General features: G+C 43.5%; 1 protein-coding gene across 2 annotated transcripts in view; it reads right to left on the bottom strand.

Annotated features, from left to right (window-relative positions):
• Window positions 1-18,813, bottom strand: part of UBXN11 (UBX domain protein 11) — a 361,170-nt gene that overhangs the window by 214,792 nt on the left and 127,565 nt on the right. Inside the window, exon 6 of one of the 2 annotated variants that reach the window (XM_078684010.1) lies at window positions 4,233-4,312. In XM_078684010.1, coding sequence (XP_078540136.1) covers window positions 4,233-4,312 — 80 coding nt within the window. The remainder of the gene's footprint in view (window positions 1-4,232; window positions 4,313-18,813) is intronic. The other variant, XM_078684011.1, reaches the window with a different exon arrangement.

Below are 18,813 nucleotides of genomic sequence, written 5' to 3'. Positions count from 1 at the left end.
CCACAAGGCTGAAGAGGGGCAAGCAAGATTGGAAATATTGCCTGCATGGCCCTTAGTGGTCAAGCTGTTTAATAGGGCATTGGTAACAATTTTTTCTGTCTCTGAAACAAGGGTCTAGAGGCAGTTTGAGCATCAAAGGATGACACAGCCTTAGCTTCATTAGCAGTAGTCATAGGGTCGATAGTGATAAATGGCTCCATTTGATCAAATACTATATTGGCCTTTTCTTGCTGATCAAATTTCAATGGAATCGTTGAAGAGTGCAATATAGCTGTTGGAGCAGAACAAGATTTCTTCAAGGGCGATCAATGACCTGTGGAAAATCCTTGTATGTGAGTATGTACCCGGCATGTGAAGGAGCACCTTAAGGCCAGGACTGCTGTTGTACACATTTAAATGACTTTTGCTGGAAATAGTAACAGTTGTGAATTTGGTGAATACTCAATTGTACCATGATCCGCCCCTATTTAAAAAGTTGCCAAAATGTCATCATTCACTTGATCCCAATAATTTTGAATGGTATCCGATTTCAAGTGCGTCTTATTTTGGGGTTTTCTAAAGACTTCATACCATTGTTGTCTGTGTACCTTTATCCTTTTTTGGAGTTCTACTTAACAGCAAGTGGATTTGAGTGATTTACAGTTAGAGTTTGGGTCACTTGAGGTATTATCAGCAAAGCCTTGTCAATGCTTGTTGATCTAATACAGGGGTTAACTGACATGTTCACTGATGAACTGACACTTTCCTATGTCAGTGCCAGCACTGGAGCACAAGGGGCTTTGATTTCCAGACTTTCCTATGCTGTGATTCCTTTTAAAGTCTATCAGAATAGAATTAATGTGTTTGGAGACCTCTGCTAGCTATGAGACAATCTCAGAACAATTTCGTATCTCACTTGAAAAAGGATTATGCTTAAGTGATTCCTTTACTGCTTCCTCTATAGCATGCATTCATGAGTCAATAGTTACAATATTTAAGGACATTTCACACAGGACTTTATCTAGTTTGAAAGACTGAAAGGTTAAAGTATTTGCATAAGATCTAATGTGTTGCACATAGTGAACAAGAAGTGGTTGTGCTGGTGGAGATTCCAGCAGAGGATGGGCAGCCTTATACACTTCTGGGGGCCAAGGTGTTAAGAGTTTTGAGGTAGTGACTTCAAGGTACTATTTATGCAAGCATAAACAACCCATGATAAGTGCCAACTTAGCTAATAACTTCATCATCCAGCACAAAGAGTTGTGACCCTCCCCACTCAATCAATCAGACGTTTATTAAGCGTGACTACTCACCCGAAAAGGTCTCAAGGCGCTGGGGGTGTATGGGTGCAGGTTCCAGTCCCTCAAGGAGGGGGTCCGTCAAAGAGCCAGGTTTTGAGGTTTCTTACGAAGATGGGGAGCAATGTTGTCTGTCTGAGGTGGAGCGGAAAGGCGTTCCAGGCTTTGGCTGCGAGGAAGGAGAAGGAGCGGCCTCCCAATCTGGTTTTTCTGGTGCGTGGGACCACGGCGTGGTAGAGCTCGGCTGATCGTAGGGTCCTCTGGGGTGCATGGAATTTGAGTCTGCTGTTCAGGTATGCTGGTGCGATGTTGTGGAGGGCCTTGTGTGCGTGGGTGAGCATGTTGAAAGTAACGCTTGCCTCGATGGGGAGCCAGTGAAGTGTGCGCAGGTGCTGGGAGATGTGGCAGTGTTTTGGCAGGTTGAGGAGAAGTCTAGCGGCAGCATTCTGGATGTTCTGTAGCTTGCTGTGAGGTTTTTGTTTATTCCGGCGTAGAGTGAGTTGCCGTAGTCAAGTCTGCTGGTGACAAGGGCGTGTGTGACGGTCTTTCTGTGTTCGATGGGAATCCATTTGAAGGTCTTACATAGAGTTGTGTTGCTGCTAGACTTAGATTGGGATCCATTTTAATTAAGTAGAGGCAGACTTTTACTTTCAGATATACCATGATAGCAAGCGTTTACTAGAGCAGTAGGAAAAATATTGTCTTCATTCTCTTGCTCATTGTGAATTACTACAGTAGTTATTAACTGGTTTTTGGCCATTTGGATTCAATTAAGAGAAATCTGACATTCTTTGCCAATATAGGTAGTAGAATTTGACAGCTTACGCCGGTAAAAAATGTTTGGGGCCTAATAAAGTAAAAAACAAGGGTGCCCAAGTCTGCAGCTTTCTCAAACATGCTTGAAATGTGGTTGGTGCACGCCGATGCACCTGATCTATTGAATAGATGGTTTCCATCCTATTGCGAGCAGTATTGCAAGGCAGAGACACCAACAGACTGTGTCGGAAACTTCTACTTGTAAAGTAATTGGTGATTCTATTTGCCGATATCTGAAGAGGTACTGAATTACTTCTCGGTAGTTGCTGAACAAGCAATTACTGCCTGGGGCCATGGCCCTTGGGAGAGAGTTGCATCACAACGTTCTCATTCTCATCTTCTTCATTATGGGAAGATGAAAGAAGCACATATAGATGCAGTAGGCAAGTGACACAGTCATAGTGAATTTAGCCTTCTCTGTAGCTTCCTTATTTTCACAGTGACTCTCTAGATTGCTTTAGGCGGGCATAGGTGTGGATAATGCTCTTAGCTTGGTGTTTCGTTGGGTGCATCTCATTGTCCCAGTCAGCTAATCAAACTTGCTACATTTCACGCTGAGCTATCTTTGCTGTACTACAATATTGAGTTGGTACAGTATTCAGATAATAAGACGTGATTAAAGGAAGAAACCATTCTGATTGCACTCTGTACCTTGTATGCTGATTGTCTGCTGGTTATATGCATTAAGAAGGGATTCCTCTAGTGCCTCTTTAGCTTCTATCTAGACTAAAACTCCATCTTTAGAGATGACATAATGAAGTTTGCCATTGAGACCTGCAGACAGATAGATACCCCAGCACAGGAAACTTTGCTACAAGCTGCATCGAGCCTGCCTTCAGCTGGGGACTTGCCTCCAACTCACACTGATTGTGTGGCAGCCGCGCTGGCAACCAGTCCTCCTCAGAGCTGGCTATCAAGCACTCTGTATGAGAGGGGAGCGAAAGGAGTACAGCGGATCACCAGAGACAAGGGATGGGACTTACCCCTGGGGCACAAGCACACCAAGTTGCTTCTGTAGTGGTTTGACTGATGCTGTCAACTGTTTGCTATTTCATAGGAAAAACCAAGCTGGCCTATTCTGGGCTGGGGAGCCGTAATTCAAATATTCAAACAAATAAACCAGTCTGTTTGTATCCACCCCACTCATCATTCGCCCCTCGCACTGGTAGTTCTCAATGGCGGTCCTCTACCAAGTAGTGGGTGGGAGTAGTGGGTGCCTTGCTGGAGCAACAGCCTTGCTAGAGATGTCTTAGGGCCACTACACCAGAAGTCGAGCTCCTGCACCCAACCTTATAATTGAGGCAAGGCCTGAAGGCCTGGAAGCTAGAGGCTGGTTGAAGGTCACGAGAGGATGCTACTTGAAGACTCCCATTCATACACTTGTGTCAGGGCATCTATCTCAGGGCATCAGGAAAAGACAGGTGCAAGTAGCTCTGGCAGCTGATCACTATTGAATAAAGGCAGCTAGTAGAGAGAAGGTGGGTACCGAGAGCACAAGCCAGAAAGCATAAGCCACATTGCCACCTAGGTCAACCGCTTCCATGCACCAACTGATGCCTCCTCATTCTTATGGACCACTTTCTGGCAGTGGTCCCAATCTATCTGCAGGCAACACACCCTCTGTTCACCGTGCTCTGCACTCAAAATATGGGCTTCACTCTCAAGACACGACTCTCCGTCCTGCGTCGAGGATCTGGAATGCCTAACAGATTAGAAAAAAAATCACCCAACTAGACAAGTTGACATAAAACTAAGTACCAGGTTTAGGGCATCCAATGGAGTTGAAGTTCTCAGAACCAAACTATTCCTTCATAGAGGTGCTTCTGTGTGCCCACTTTGTGAGATGCCAAACAGGTTGTACTTTAAAGCAGAAACTATTTGAGATATATAGGCTTCTGTGAGTGGTAGCAGTGAAAGCCCTTCTTTACCTTTTGTTAGATTTGCTTAGGGCAATGATTGTAATAGTGGGCAAACAGTTTCCCTGTTAAGTAGGGGGTGACCAGATTAATTTCTCATCTAACAAATTGACTCAGGTACCACTTTTCATGTGCCTTTTTGGGCATGTTCCCTCCCATGGACCATTTCTCTACTTAATCCTTTCAACCGAGTAACCTAATGATGTTTTCAACACAACTTTACCTCCATCTCCCAGACTCGGTTCTGAAGCTCCAGACACTGTTTCTCCAGCTGTTCAACTCTGCTGGGCTCAGAGGATCCTTCTGGGGGAAAGAACATAGGAGATAATCAGAAAGTGATGGAAGGCTTGTGGGACATCTTTCCTCCAGAAGGAAGGATCAGCACTAAGAGGATCAATCTGATTGGAAAGAACTGTAGGACAGAAGGTGGGAGCACGGAAGCTGGAAGCCAAGGGAACCTGGAGAGGTGTCAAAGGGATAAAAACATCAAACAAGCCGAGTCAACCAGAAGAGGGGATAGGGAGTAGGCTGGGTAAGGGGGGGGTAAGGGAGTGGGTCAATAGCATCAGACAGAAGATTGAGAGCCAGAAGGGAGCAATGGAGTAGTAAGCCATGGAAACAATGTTGTGTTTTGAAACTACACTATTTCTTTTTGTTTACGTGACCAACTCAAAATTCAGCAACGATGGATATGTAATGTAAGGTGGATTTGTACAGCGCTGCTTGTCGCTCATGAGGGTATCCAAGTGCTGATATAAAGCTCTGCTTTTGGCTGATGGGTGTTCTTTGACAATGATGAAGGGGCCCTCCCAGCAAGCTACACTAGTGCTATTAAGAAGCAGCATGACACAGAGTAAGGTCAGAAAATGTGCTAGGTATGCAGCAGTGCTTGCCATACACATCATCACTGTAGGTGACACGAACACTTGCTTAGCTTCAACTGACTCTCAGCTTCCAGGAAAGCCATTTCCTGAAGCTCTAACACCCATGGGAGTGGAGGTGTGGGCACCTCTGCTGCAAGCCCACTTCCAGAGGAACCGGCAGGAAATGATGCCCAGGTGTTCTATAGTACAGTACCTGATGGCAGAGGTGCTGTTAAAAGATTTAAGAAAAACTACTTACCTGTGACAACAGTTATTCAGCACTGGTATCTTTCCTAAATTAACATGCTTGAATTCTTCCATGACATCAAGCGGAGAATCCTCGGTGTACAATGTTAACACTAGAATATCCCAAATACATCAAATAGCACTGAAAAAGGTAACAGGCTACTTGTAACCAGTCCACCTGGCTCATTATTGGACCCAAAATCCAGCTAATGAGGTGGAGGGGCTAAGAACTCCAACCCTTCTCAGTGGCAACAACTACCATAAGGAACTTCTGGTAGCCCCGTGAACTGGAGGAGGACAGGCAATGTGAATCTATGAAAAAGATAACAATGCTGAACCACTGCAGTTACAGGTAAGTAACTTTTTTTGTAGCAGTGGATCTTTTATAACCTCACATGCCTCCCATAAGATAACCAGTGCAGTAAATTGCACAATAGAGAATGCTTAGGGAGAAACAAGGACCTCTTTAGTGAAGTAGGTGGTGCAGCACTGTTTTTCCAAGTTCTGCTTCAGTATTTTAAGCACTTATTCATTTTTGTATGTGTAGCTTCATATCCATGCACAAAAAAAGCTAAACTGGAAAAATCACTAGTGCTACCCAGTTTTTCTCATGTTGCATGGTTCCCTAAGACATATATGGAAAGCATAATTTCACTAATGCGCCTTTGGCTAGATGAAAGGCTGCCTTCAATGACAGCATTTAAAGAGAAAAATTGCGAATAGTTTCAAATGGGCCTTTAATAAGAGATCCTACTACAATGTTTAGCTCCCAAGCTTGTGGATTTTTTACTATAGGTAGAAGGGTGAGGAATAGTCCTTTCACATATATTTAAATATTCACCAGTTATAGTTATTTTAAGTAACTATAACACATGCCCTGGGGTAACTATAACACACCCAATAACATAATTGTAAATGTTGCAGTCATATTTTCTATAATGTCATGAGTGATGTAATATGTGGGGTAATTGGCAGTGCAAGGGGAAGGCAAGAGTTATAGTTACCTTAGGGCAAGTGTTATAGTAAGTTGAAATAACTATAACTGGTGAATTACAGTGGTTTTTTCAGTTTAAAACATTACGTTGTTACTGACATTTTCATCTAGCTTAATTTAACCTTAGGGTTTATCAGTAAATTTCAAGGATGTTTTAATTAAAAAAAATTGCATAAAGTAATATGTTATTACCATATGTAAAGCCAACCCCCCTCCATACAGGACCTTTATCCACCCTCTCCCACAGGCAGCCACCCCAATGCTCTGCACGTCCTTTGTCTGCATGGAGCCAGCTCCCCTAGCCATTATGGGCCCAGGGACCCCATCCCCGAGACCTTTTGCTGAAATGTATTTTTTATAGAAGGACCGCTTAGCCCCACTCCCCAAGCCATTTTGGGCCCAGGCCCCTTTTTTTAAATGTGTAATTAAGGGGAGGGGTGGAGGGCACAAGCCACCCCACCACGAGCCAGTAATGGCCTCGGGGACCAATCCCCCAGAGCCAAAAGATACTTGTAAAGAGGAGGGAGGTGTGTGGCCTACCTCTGTGAGCCCCACGGGGCCCAGGGGACTCCATGCCCCAGGTCTTTTAATGGGAGGGAGGCGCATGCACAACCCGCTCGAGCCAATAGTAGCCCTGCGGACCCCATTGCACAGGGCCTTTAAGGGGAGGAGGGCACGCACCCTCCTCCGGAGACGTATTAGGCCCTGGAAACCCCAACTCCCAGGGTTGTATTTAATTGAAAGGGAAGAGGGCCACAAGTCCCCCCTCAATGAGCCTATTGTGGATCCAGGGACCATATTCACGCGGGCCTGTCTTACTTCGACAATGGTGCCCCTGTGCCCACACAGGACACCCACCAAGTTGGGGAGGTAGGGGGTGCCTCAGGGCCCCTCGCATGCTGGGCAAGCTGGCATTGCTCAAGCCTAGTGGGAGCAGTGTTTTTTGGTTTTCTCCTGCTGGGCAATAGCACTGTCGAGCAGGGATACAAAAGTCTGCTCCCACAAAACATCAAAAGAATTTCGTATGGAAACATAATCCAAAGATAACTACCCAGTGGCTATACAAAGAACCGCCGTTCACAAATCACCAGGTGCAGAATTTCCAGTTGAAAAAAGGAAGTTTATTTGGGTGCAGAATTTCCAGAAGAAAAGAGGAAGTTTATTCGAGTCACTATGGTGACTCGAATAAACTTCCTCTTTTCATCTGGAAATTCTGCACCTGGTGATTTGTGAACGGTGATACTTTGGTTAACTATTTATGTGTATGCCAAGTATACTCCTTCTGATGCTGTTACACGTTCTCTGAGGTCGGGGACGGTGCTGTGGACATGGGGGGGGGGCAGAGGGGGGGAGAGGAGAGAGAGAGAGAGAGAGAGAGAAAGAAAGAGAGAGAGAGAGAGAGAGAGAGAGAGAGTTTTTAAAGTTTTTCCTTAAAACAAACAATAAAATCTGCAGACAAGTGAGCATTAGCAATAGAGAAAACACACAGCACAGCGGCATTATGGTACAGTTTCCCGCCTGGATGCCTGGTCCCGGCAGGGGGTTATGGGTAAGGATCAGAACACATATTCAGTGAGGGCTCTCAAATCCACTTCTGTGCTAATCTCCGCATCAGACAGTCTCTTCTTCACCTCCATTCAGTACAGCCAATCTTTCCTGCCAATGTCAGGGGCCATTCTGGATTCTCGCCACATACCACCAGCCATTCCCACAAATCTTGTCTGCACAGACCCCTATTAGGGCTGGGCATCTGTAGTCTATCCACCATTATCTGCCTACTGGCCAATAACAGTAACAGAGTTACAGATCTGTAACAATGATTCCCTTTTTTGGTCTAAGATGCAAACCCGGGATGCAATGTGTTAAGGAGTGGACAACTAGCCGCACACCTAAAGGAGACCTTTCCTGTTTCAATTGTTCTTCCAAACTAGGCACAACCATATCATGTGTGGTAAATCAGCATCATCATGTTGGCACATCGAATATCTTGAGACCTTATGGGGTATATATATATATATATATTTTTTTTTTTATTTAACCTTTATTTATTGCATTAGACAGAGATACAAGACATTCGCATCATTTCCAACCAAACAGCACGTTACATTTACGGTACATCAATAGAGCATCGTACAGTCACTTGGGCTAGAGCAACTCAACATGTCTAGACAGTACATTAATGAACATCAGTCAGTAGGGTGGATACATCGTTAGCAGTGCACCACGCACAGCACAGCGAGAGCTGCACGTAACGGGAAAGATCCACTACTCTTGCAGGCCAGTCCAGCAATAAACCAGCCAGGCACAAGCACTGCATTAGGGAGGACGAGTATCAGACCACACGGGGAATGCTGCTTATACAAACCCTACCAAGTGACAGTCAGTGGCCTTATTGGTAGCAGTGTGCCTTTCATACAGCATCCAAGATGTCCCCCCCCCTTCCCAATGAGCGTAACAAACGTAGGTGCACTGATTGGTGTTTGACGTGAAGTGATGCATGGTTCCCAACCCCCAAGGGGTGCCTGTACAGGTGCCTAGTCCCCAACCCCTACGTGCAAGGGAAGTCCCAACTGGATCACAGCATAAGTGTAACAGGGGAGCCGTGTCATGTGCCTCACAGATAACCGTATCCAATCCGCAGGTGTCCCACAGCCTTCTACCTCGTCTCAATAATGAGCAGCCCGTCACTCCACTAGCAGAAAGAGGGTGTCCCCACCAGCCAGGGTGTTGTATTTGTATCAGGGCGCCGCACGACAGTAAGTTGCTCATTGCTTAGTCAGCTGACCCTCATCCGCACAGGTGTCGTTTTGAGACACCTGGGACAGCCAGTAGAGCTGCAGCGGGGACCAAATATCCTTGGGCCTGCATCGTGCAGGCATTAAGTCTGCATAGACGCCATGTTGGTCTTGGCAGTATGTAAGATCATCCAGCCAGTCTTTGAATTTTGGTGCCCTGCCCCTTCCCCACTTGCAAGCTACTCTCCTTTTAGCGAGGAGCAGTGCAATATCTACAAATCGTCGATGCGTTTTGGGTACATCTTTGGTATACCCCAACAGCATCAGCACCGGGTCTAGTGGAAGAGGGCCTGCAATCATGACCTGGAGCGCCGCATGTACCTGCGTCCAATATTCCTGTATCATGCCACACTCCCAGGCCAAATGAAGGAAGCCTGCGCCCTCCGAGCGGCATCTCGAGCACCTGTCGTCATCAGACAGATGAAATCGCAACTTCCTGACTGGCGTGTAATAAAACCTCTGAAGAAATTTGTAATGAATGATTTTCAGACGGCAGCTGGACGAGACATTCGCCGTGGCCGAGCAGCAGTAGTACCATTGCTCTTCAGTGATTTCAGCGTCCAGGTCGGAGTTCCAATCGTCTCGCGCTTTGGACCTTACAGGCGGACGTTGCGCTCGGATGTTATTATATAACTTAGAAACCATGTGCCTCCCATCCGACACCAATAGTACGTGCAATGGCAGTACCACACCTGGTTCATCCGGAAAGTTGGGGAGTATGTCACGCATGCCCTGACGAAGCCGAATATAGTAAAACACTTCCATCGGTGTCGGGGGACCCGCCTGAAATATCTGATCTTTGGTACGAAATAGCCCGTCCTTGAACAAATCCCCCCATGTATGTATGTGAATGCGCTTGCACATGGACCGAAATCCATTTTCTAATAACAATGACAGTCTCGGGTGGTACGTTAGGGGGAGTGCAGGTGAATAGAGCATGGGAGCATCGAGCATAGTAGCCACTCTCCTCCAGGCGTCAATAGTACATGTGACTGTGGTGGCAGGCGTCTCAATATCTCCAATCACACCCATCAGCATACCGTTAAGCGGAAGCGAATGCGCAATCCAGTCTTCAACCGCAGTCTGTGGCATAGAGGGAGCGGGATTAACCCAGTGGTATGCGTATTGCGCCTGAGCACTAAGATAGTACGCAGCAAAATCCGGCACATCAAACCCACTTTTTTCGTACGGTTGTGTCAAAATCGCCCAGCTAATCCGTGGTTGTTTACCTCCCCAAAATAATCGAAGAAGTTCAGTCCGCAGCCTCTTAAAGAAATAGGGGCCCGGGTAGTAGGGGATATTCTGAAAAAGGTACAGGAACCTTGGGTGGATGACCATTTTGATCAGTGAGGCTCTGCCTGCCATCGAAAGCGGCAGGGCCAACCATCGAGTAACATTGTCTGACAATTGTGAGATCGCCACGCCATAGTTCAGCCGAATAGTATCTTCTTTATTGAGCGATATTTCAATACCCAGGTATCTGAGTTCCGAACTACACCATTCCAGGGGGTAGTCCAATTGGAAACGGGCAACCGAGGCCGTGAGGGGGAAGAATTGAGATTTCTTCCAGTTAATGTGCACTCCGGACATGCCGCCAAAAACAATAAATTCCCTCAGGATTGGGTTAAGGTTCTGCTGTGGGTGACGTACATACAAGGTAACGTCGTCCGCGTATAAAGAAATCCCTATCTGCCGTTGTTGGCAGTTGAAGGCACTGGCCTTGTGTAGTTGCCGTACCCTGCAAGCCAGTGGCTCTATTGCTAAGGCAAAAAGCAGGGGCGATAGGGGGCAGCCTTGCCTGGTACCTCTTGTGATCGGCAGTTGTGCAGAAAGCACACCATTAATGACGACCCTGGCAACCGGGGCAGTGTAAAGAAGCTTCACCCAGGAGATGAAAATCGGAGGAAACCCCATTCTGTCCAAAATAGCCATGAGGTAGCCCCATTCCACAGAATCGAACGCCTTAGTGGCGTCCAGAAACACAGCGGCAACAGGCAGCTCAGGCGCGATGGTGGGAATAAGGGAGAATAGCGGCCGACTTATGGGGTATATTTTTCTTTGTATTCACTACATGTGGGGTAAAATAATACTGATGCAGAATTCTGGTAGACGCCCAGCAACCTGTCCAGGGCAAGTTAAGTGGCCCTTGCCACTCTAGAAAAGGGAGGGAAGAGATTGATTTATACCTTAAAGGAGCTATGAATACATATTCTTCAATGTTATCTTCCTGTGGAAGAGTAACATGCACCCCCAGGTGTTTCAGGCACCCAGGTTGCCACATCTGTCCCAGGTGGGGTAGGAATTCCACTCCCTGATGAGCTATTGCCCCGAGGGGGAACAGGTGTGAAATGGACCAGTCGGTCTGCAACCCTTACATACTCCGCATTGAATATTAACCAGCTGAGAATTGCTCAGAGAAGCTTGCAATGTGTATATATTGATAATGTTAAATAATGTTGACCATGGAACCATGCAACATGTTTCCCTCATTGTGTCAGGTAAGCAACTGGCATACCTGGCCTCTTTGGATACCTGCAAAGGTTAACCCAAAAGTAGAATGCATGCAACTCTGGTGGAGGGGAGCAGTCTGTCAACTCCCAGGGTCTTGCCTCCCTGCCTATCCTTAAGAGTCTCCTCCAGTCCCTCCTTAGTGAGCAGAACCATCTCCATTTCCTCTCTCGTGTCCATGGACAATCTCTAGGGTTTTAGGGTTTGGCCCTCCTTAAGTATGCTTCACCTTGTGTTTAAAGGGTCAGTTTGTACGTTTAGGCTCTGGGGATGTTTTTGGAGCAAGCCATCTATAGCCTCGTGAGTTGTGTTTATCTGTCCCTTATTATCTGTATCTGCCAGAACACTCTTCCTTTGTGCCGCCCTTTCAGTAGCCACATCAGCATCCGCCCTGATTTGTTGCTCACTATGCAGTCTTTGCAGGTATAATCTGTATGAGAATTTACCCAATCTAGAAAAAAAATTCCACCAACATCCATTTTTGGTGAGTCGCTGCCATACAGTTCCCTCAAGCCACTGAACCCCCCGTTCTAGCTCTCCTATTTTCCTCTAACTTTTTATGATCTCTCGCAGAAGCTGGCCTCCCAGTTGGATTACACTTTTCTAATGGCGGCTCCCCGGGCCCCCGCCTTTATTGCCTCCCATTTATTGGCAAGACTCAGGTACGATGCCCAATGAGCATCAAAGTTTTTGTCAAAGGATTAATTTGCTGTTGCGTTGAACACTGTGTCTTGTAGCGCCTCAACTCTGAGTCACCAATAGGGATACTAGCTCTTTGCTGACCCAGAGTAGAGATGAAAATCAATGAGGAATAATCTGACAGGATTCTGCCTGTGTAATCTACAGAAGTGCAGCCGGATATAACTCATGACAAAAAAGAAATTGAGAAACATACTGTAGGGCATGTGAAGAGGGGAGTAGAAGGAGTATACAAAAACTTCTGGGTGCCTCATTTGCCAGCCATTCACCATATGTTTTTTTTGCGGTTTGATATAGCGCAAACTCAACCCAAAGGTATTGGAGCGCTTTACACCAGTTACGTTACACAAGGACACATTTATTTTTTGTAGGCGCAGGGAGATTAAGTGATTTGCCCAGAATCACAGGATGTTGAGCCGACGCCAAGGCTTGAACCTGGCTCCCTAGCTTCAAAGTCGGCAGGTCTGGCCATAAGGCAACATCCTTTCCCCACTATGTATATAGTTCACAGCCTTTACAAGTCACAAGTTGAGTTTACTCTAAGACACACACCTCGGGGGAATCTGTCCTTTTCAACAGACATAACATACTGTTATATTTCATATACAGTATAAGTATATATTTTACATGTACATCAATGTATTCCTTTAAGGCATGAGACTTGTTATGTTTCTGTATTAGTTCTTCATTCCAAACAGAGCTTTGCTCATGTAGCATTCTGTACTTGGAAGGCAGTTGTATCCTGCTGCCATCCTGACAAGAGTTATGCTGTGCTGATGTTCAATAAACCTTCTTAAACTACAATTTGGATTGAATTTCTTACAAAATTTGGCGACGAGGACGACAAGGACCTGCCTTATTCCTGCCATTCTCAGCACAGGAGTGGAGTATCACTAAACCCATTGGGAAATTTGGATATGTAAAAAAAAAAACATTTTCACTTCAAAATTCGCTAGAAATCTATTGGGAGCTTCGTATTTCAAGGTATTGTGCAATTATATACTAGACATTTTTGTTTATTTACGGAGTTTCTTCAATTTTGTGACTCGTGACGGTGTTTTTGATTTTGAAGAATACCGTTTTACCACAAGTCAACTTCGAGTACTGTGTCTGAGAAGTACTAGCTATTGGATTTAACTTCCTGCTATTTGCCTTGTTCAGTGCAGCGCTTGTGTCATTAGTATTACCTTATGCGCTGCGGAGTCTCCGCATCTTTCAAGTTTGTCCAGTTTTCCTCTGAGCGTGCGGTGCTTTCTTCATTCTTGTACACGCGCATTGTGAACAAAGACGTCTTCCCCTGCTCACGGCTTACGGCGCGGACGTCAATGCGCTATAGCCGAGCAGGCACGTCTTGTTTCCTAGCAACTGGAATGCGCTGCTGCACACGCAAACTCGAAGAAAAATTCACACGGAAGCTCAATTTCTTCACTTTTCAAGCTTGATTTTTAAGCGCTTTACACGGAAGTGAATTTCAATACGCTGAATCCATTTCCTGATTTAACTTCAACGTGCTGAATTTATTTTCCTGGATTTATTGTTGTGTAATTCAGAAACATTGTTTCACAATATATTCAAAGCAATGGAATGTATGCTTATTATTTATAGTATACCACAGTATTGCATTTTTATCTCTTTCATTTATTTATTTATTTATTTGTTTGTTTGTTTGTTATTTAAACTGTGCAACCTTCAGTGGCAAGCCTTATTTATTTTTTATTTTTTTGTGTTTCAAGTTAAGTCTAACGCCTCTTTAAAATGCAATTCGATCCCCCAGCTAAATTTTTACAAAATAAAGGTGATCCTCCCATGCCAGGGTCTAGATGGAAGGAGGAATTCTTTAACTACATGAAGGCCATTGATGAGGAGCGCATGGGTTCTGAAAGAAAGAAAAGCATTTTACTTCACTGTCTTGGCTTGGATGGTCAAGAAATTTTCAGAACTTTACCACAATGTCCTTTACGTTCTGGTGATGGTGATTCTTTGAATGTGTATGTTGAAGCGTTATCTAGACTTGAAAAAAGATTTAAACCAACTGCCAACATTGCTTTTAATAGATTTAAATTCTACACCAGAGCACAAAAGAGTGATGAATGTTTTGATGACTTTCTCACTGCATTAAGATCACTAAGCTTACATTGCAACTTTGGGACAATGTGTGATGAAATGCTTCGGGATCAAATCATTGTCCAAGTTAAAAATTAAAAAGTTCAAGAGAAACTTTGGTGCATGGGAGATCCCAATCTGGAAGAAACAATTGCTGTAGCTAAATCCAAGGAGATATCAGAAAAATGGATGGATGTTGTCAAGCAAAACTCTAATACCAGCAAATCTACATTTGAAGAAGAAGTTTGCATTGTAAAATCAAAAATTGACAATAGGGGTCCTAATTTAACACAAGGGAAAAACAAAAGCAATTTTAATAATTTTCTTTATAAGAGACATAATAACTTGAACAATTCCTTTTCTTGTTTTAGGTGTGGAAGTAAATTACATATCGCTTCTTTTCAGGGATGCCCAGCAATTAACAAAGAGTGTAAGATTTGTGGAAGGTTAGGACATTTTAGCAATGTTTGCAGAGATAGACGTCATAACCAGACACGTGTTTCTTCCAATAATCTCGACTCCACGAAAATATCTTGTATTAATGATGGTGCAGAATTCAGTCCAACAAAGGTTTTGTTATTTCTATTGTACAAAGAGGGTGTGTTGTTATAGGCAGTATGAGATCTCCTAAATGTTCTTTTTACATTTTCAGTATGGAAATAGAACTCATGGTTGATTCAGGATCTCCATGGGCGATTATTACTAAAGAATACTTTAACGAAAAATTAGGGGATGTATGTGATATTACAAATCTTCAATCATCAGACATCATTGCAGAAAGTTTTGATGGATCAAGGATTGATATTAAGGGTTTCTTAAAAGTACCTCTACCCTTTAAAAGTAGAACTGCCCTGATTAAATTGTACATTGCTGTCAAGGGTGTCAACGTTCTAGGTTGGCATGATCAATATGAGTTAGGTATTATACTCAATCCACGTTCCAAGGATCCAGTCTCCTTATGCAGTGAAAAAGGTATGGTGAGTATTACCAGCCATGGTTTTGTTGTAAAAGGAGATGTAAAGAAAGACATGAGTTTTTGGAGTCTTAAATATAACAAAGTTTTCTGTGATGATTTGGGCAAGTTAAATAATTTTGCACATAAAATTGTTTTGAAAAACAATGCACTTCCTGTCAGACAAAAATTGAGAGGTGTTCCTCTTAATGTTAGAGATGAGTTGAAGGAGATGTTGAATGATCTTCTTAAGGACAACATAATAGAACCTATTGAGTCCTCAGAGTGGGTTTCTCCCATTGTACTCGTACGGAAACCTGATAAAAAATTACGTGTGTGCATTGATTTAAGAGCTTTGAATGCTAATATCATAATTGACTGCCACCCTCTTCCTAACATTAATGAGCTTGTTTCCTTTGTTTGATGGTGCGCAGATCTTTTCCACCCTTGATCTCAGATCAGCGTACCATCAAATTGAGCTGACTGAAGAGTCAAAGAAATACACCGCTTTTATCACACCTATGGGGCTTTTTCAGTACAAAAGAATGCCATTTGGGTTGGCTTCAGCTGCCTCTGTTTTTCAGAGAGTGATGTTACAAATTTTTAGAGACCTGGATTCTTTTGTCAAATGCTTCCAGGACGACATTTTAGTTTTTTCTAAAAATGAACTGGAACATGTGTCACACTTAGATCAGGTATGCCAAAGACTAGAGAATAGTGGACTCACTTTAAAGGCACATAAATGTAAGTTATTTTGTAAATCAGTTGAGTACCTAGGACATACGTTGTCTGGTGAGGGTTTAGTTCCGAAGAAATCTAATGTGGATGCTGTTCTTAATGCTCCAGCTCCAGTCAATAAGGAACAGCGGCTTTCTTTTTCAGGTATGTGCGAGTATTATAGTAAATTTGTAGAAAATTTTGCAACCAAAATGGAACCATTAAGGAAATTACTAAGGCAAAAAGCTATTTTTGATTGGAAGGATGAACAGAATAAGGATTTTGTGGATATCAAAAATGATATTGTAACTGCCCCTACCTTGAAACCGTTTAGAATGGGGTACATGTGCATTATAACTACGGATGCTAGCCTATATGGTCTTGGTTGTGTCCTGTCCCAACAAGATGGTAATGTTGAGTGGAATGTTGCTTTTTCTTCAAGAACGCTTAATGAAACCGAACGCAGGTATGCAGTTATTGAGAGAGAGTTGCTCGCATGTGTGTGGGCGGTAGAGCATTATAGAATTCATGTTTGGGGCAGCAAATTTGTCCTTAGGACGGATCATAAACCTCTAATACACATATTATCAGTTGGTGGAGGTTGGAACTCTACAGCAAGAATTGCACGCCTGGCATCTAAATTGCAAGAGTATAATTTCACTGTGGAATATAGCCTGGCATTTTGTAATCTCAAAAAAGACCATACCATACGCCTTTTGATCTAATTGTTAGACCCTGTAAAATTCCCATACATGCCAATAGACCAGATTCAAGCTGGATAATCTCAATTTTTGGAGCTAAAAATTGCTTTATTTTGTCTGTGTTCTGATTGAAATTGCCTCACTTTGTATAAGAAGTCAATTATCAAAATACATTCCCATGATTGTTTTTCAAAATCTCCCACTTTCTTGCTGGTATGTATGCATTCCATATAATAATATTCACAGAACCTGCTTTTAGGACTACCTGGGTTCCAAAATCACTTTGCTGCCCAACTCATCACTTTTGGGTCTCCATGGCATGTCTTGACACATCTGGTCCATCCACATAATCCACTCCTGACCATAATGCATACTCTTGCATCACATGTAAAACAACTACATATCCCTCACAACATCCTGCTCTACACTGTCAACCATCGGTGAAAGATTCATTCTCATTGCTATAGTGCGGGAGCTCCACACTGCCGTTGCCTGTAGGGCTCCAACCGCAGTGCTTTGATGATTAGGCAAAGGTAGAGGTCTGTCTCCTGACAGTGTGGTGATTGACAACAGTGTGGACCTTGTCGCCAGTGTGATCTTCATTGACACGGGCAGGCTTTGTCGATGGGACCGTCATTGATACAGTGGACTTTGTCGACACTTTCTTTTGTTATTGACTGTAATGATCTTGTCTTTTTCATTGGTACGGTTCTAAGAACAAGGGTACCCCATTAATTGAACCTGGGGTGAAAAAATGTATATAAACAGACAATGGTTCGACAGCTGTCCAACAGGATCACATCAAAATGGTCAAAGCGTTTAGTAAATTCACGCTAACGAGCAGAATACATAGGGAATTTATACAGTATTCATTTATTTGTAATTAAAGTACTTCGTAAAAAAAGTTCCAGGTGCTCACATAAGTGACAATGTGCAGGACGTGACATAAGTGAACAAAGTGAAACCAGACATCACAAAACAACAAGGTAAATCCACATAAATATATACAATAAAACAGGGGAATTGTCTTGTGTGGGTCGACGACGTTTCGATCTATATGAATCTAGATCATTATCAGGACGGAAAAGGAGCTTCCTGAAACTATAACAAGGTAAATAATATTAAGAAGGGTCCCTATACGTCGCATTATGACTAAGTGTTTTCTTTTGGTGATTGATAAATTGACCATACACAAAAGGGGTGGCAACCAGCAGGCCATCCTAAATCGGCTGGAATGCAAATGGATTTTTTATGTAAGACTATTGAAAGAGGACTTAACACTCTGGATGAGTGGAATGTGTGTATCTGAACACTAATAGAACTCTGAACCACAGTGCCAGTACACAGGGACGCTATGATTTTGTGAATATATGACACCTGCATTAACAAATGTCTTCTTGTGTATATATGTCTGCACCTGTACATTTTACATTTTTCACTGTTACAGCCTGATTAGATGTAGAGGCTCGTGCCCTAATGGTTACCTACAAGCTTAGCATTAGTAAATTTACAAGAATATTTACCTCATACTGGCCGTGACCGCAGTAGGCATAGCACCAATATGTACTGTCCCCTTAATTCAATAGTCCGCCTATAACTAGAATGTACCCTTATAAGTTACAATGGCCAACCAATTAGGATGCAGTAATTGTTTTCTTAAATTTAAACTTAAATTTTAATATAAATAAAAAAATATATTTTTTAAGGAACTATTTCCTTTGGTACTATAACACAGGCTGTTAGATAACCTGCCCGCGCTGTGCCACGTTTTGTATAAAACAATTTATTTATCCGCTTGTCCTATAAGCAACTCTATAAGAAGGTTTTACCGCGGACATTGTGTAGCTGTAATTACGAACTACACGGTTTTTAATTGTATGCGCATGCGTGTCTAAATATAAACTTCGCGCATGCTCACAATACAATCAGGAAGTAAGATACCCCAGCGTCGCGTACTACGGACGCGAGACGCCTCCAAATTGAGACCCCCAAGTGCTGCCCCCGCCAAGGGAAGCCTAGGTAAGAGTTATGGTATACACGAGCCCGCTATGATTCAACAGTGTGCATGTGGATAGACTAAAATAAAACCGCCCTTTTTTACTTTTGTCTCCACCAGTTCCCGGAGGACTATGGCTCCGTTACTCTAACTTGAACTAAGCAAGGTAACGTCCCGATAATTATAACTACTGCCACTTTATAAGCCTCGACGGCAATCTGTACTTGCTA

This window comes from Lissotriton helveticus, chromosome 3_1 (assembly GCF_964261635.1).
Source record: "Lissotriton helveticus chromosome 3_1, aLisHel1.1, whole genome shotgun sequence".
NCBI classification, from domain to species: domain Eukaryota; kingdom Metazoa; phylum Chordata; class Amphibia; order Caudata; family Salamandridae; genus Lissotriton; species Lissotriton helveticus.
This window is presented reverse-complemented; position numbering and strand designations above follow the sequence as displayed.